A 1128-nucleotide genomic window follows, 5' to 3' on the forward strand; every position below is an offset into this window, starting at 1 on the left:
TACAGTTCATACAAGGAGTCGTTTTTTACTTTTAAATTGTGCTACTGTACAATGGAAGGCACAGTGGGGCCACCCGTGGGAAGCAGAATAGAAAATGTACGCAAGCCCATAGAGATAGGCTGGTAGAGTACAAAACATCGTGGAGCACATAAAAGATGGTTATCCAGTCCAGGTGGATCCTTTGAAGATTGGAACCAATGAATTTATATTGAAGTCATATCGTTGAGAGCATGGTCCAGCTCCTCGCTGATTGCTTTGTACTTCAGCTTCTGAGCATACAACTCATCTTCCAAGTCATCAATGCTCTTTTCCAGTTTGGCTACCGTCCTCTCCGCAAACTCAGCACGGGTCTCAGCCTCCTTAAGTTTGTCGGTCAGGACCTTAATTTCCTCCTCATACTTGTCTTCCTTCTGGGAGTACTTTTCAGCCTGAGCCTCCAGTGACTTCAGGTTGTTGGTCACAGTTTTCAATTCTTCTTCAAGTTCAGCACATTTGCCTTCAGAGAGTTCTGCCCTTTCTTCCGCACGCTCCAGATCACCCTCAATAATTACGAGTTTACGTGCAACCTCTTCATATTTTCTGTCAGCCTCTTCAGCAATGTGTTTTGCCTCTTTAAGTTGAATTTCTTGCAGTTCCATCTTTTCTTCATCTTTTAAGGCCCTGTTTTCAATGACCTTCATTCCTCTCTCACTCTCATCAGCAGCCTTTTCAGCCTCCTCCAGCTTTTGTAGGGCTGTGGCTAGACGCTCCTGAGCACGATCCAACTCTTCCTCAACCAGCTGGATACGCCTGTTCAGGGAGGCTACATCACTCTCAGCATCAGTGGCCTTCTTCTCTGCCAGCTCCAACTTCTCCTGTGCATCTTTCAAGGACTCCGAGTACTTGTCCAACTCGTCCTCGGTACCCTTCAGCTTCTTCTGCAGGGCTACTAGCTCGTCCTCAAGCTGCTTGCTCTTGTCCTCGGCTCCCTTCTTGTCGGCCTCCGCCTGCTCTGCCCGGTCCATGGCATTTTCCTTGTCGAGCTTGAGCATCTGCATCTTCTTCTTGATGGCGTCCATGGCGGCGGGTGTGGTGGGCCGGGCGGCGGTGAGCGGTGCGAGCTGCTGTGCGGCTGAGGCGGGAGCTGAG

At 49.6% G+C, this 1128-nt stretch overlaps 1 protein-coding gene across 2 annotated transcripts; it reads right to left on the reverse strand.

Annotated features, from left to right (window-relative positions):
• Positions 1–203: 203 nt before the first annotated feature.
• Positions 204–1058, reverse strand: LOC117800105 (tropomyosin alpha-1 chain). Of its 2 annotated transcripts, XM_034652639.1 has the most exons (2): positions 981–1058; positions 204–854 (listed from the first exon to the last, which is right to left on the reverse strand). In XM_034652639.1, exons 1-2 carry the CDS (start codon positions 1056–1058, stop codon positions 204–206), a joined length of 729 nt encoding a protein of 242 aa, XP_034508530.1. The 2 variants fall into 2 exon arrangements, with proteins under 2 accessions (XP_034508530.1, XP_034508529.1); XM_034652638.1 differs by having other exon boundaries at positions 204–1058.
• Between the last annotated feature and the right edge of the window lie 70 nt (positions 1059–1128).

This window comes from Ailuropoda melanoleuca, unplaced genomic scaffold (assembly GCF_002007445.2).
Source record: "Ailuropoda melanoleuca isolate Jingjing unplaced genomic scaffold, ASM200744v2 unplaced-scaffold63739, whole genome shotgun sequence".
Lineage (NCBI taxonomy): Eukaryota > Metazoa > Chordata > Mammalia > Carnivora > Ursidae > Ailuropoda > Ailuropoda melanoleuca.

Coding starts and splice junctions, on each gene's coding strand:
- LOC117800105 (XM_034652638.1), bottom strand. CDS start 1,058: ATGGACGCCATCAAGAAGAAGATGCAGATGCTCAAGCTCGACAAGGAA.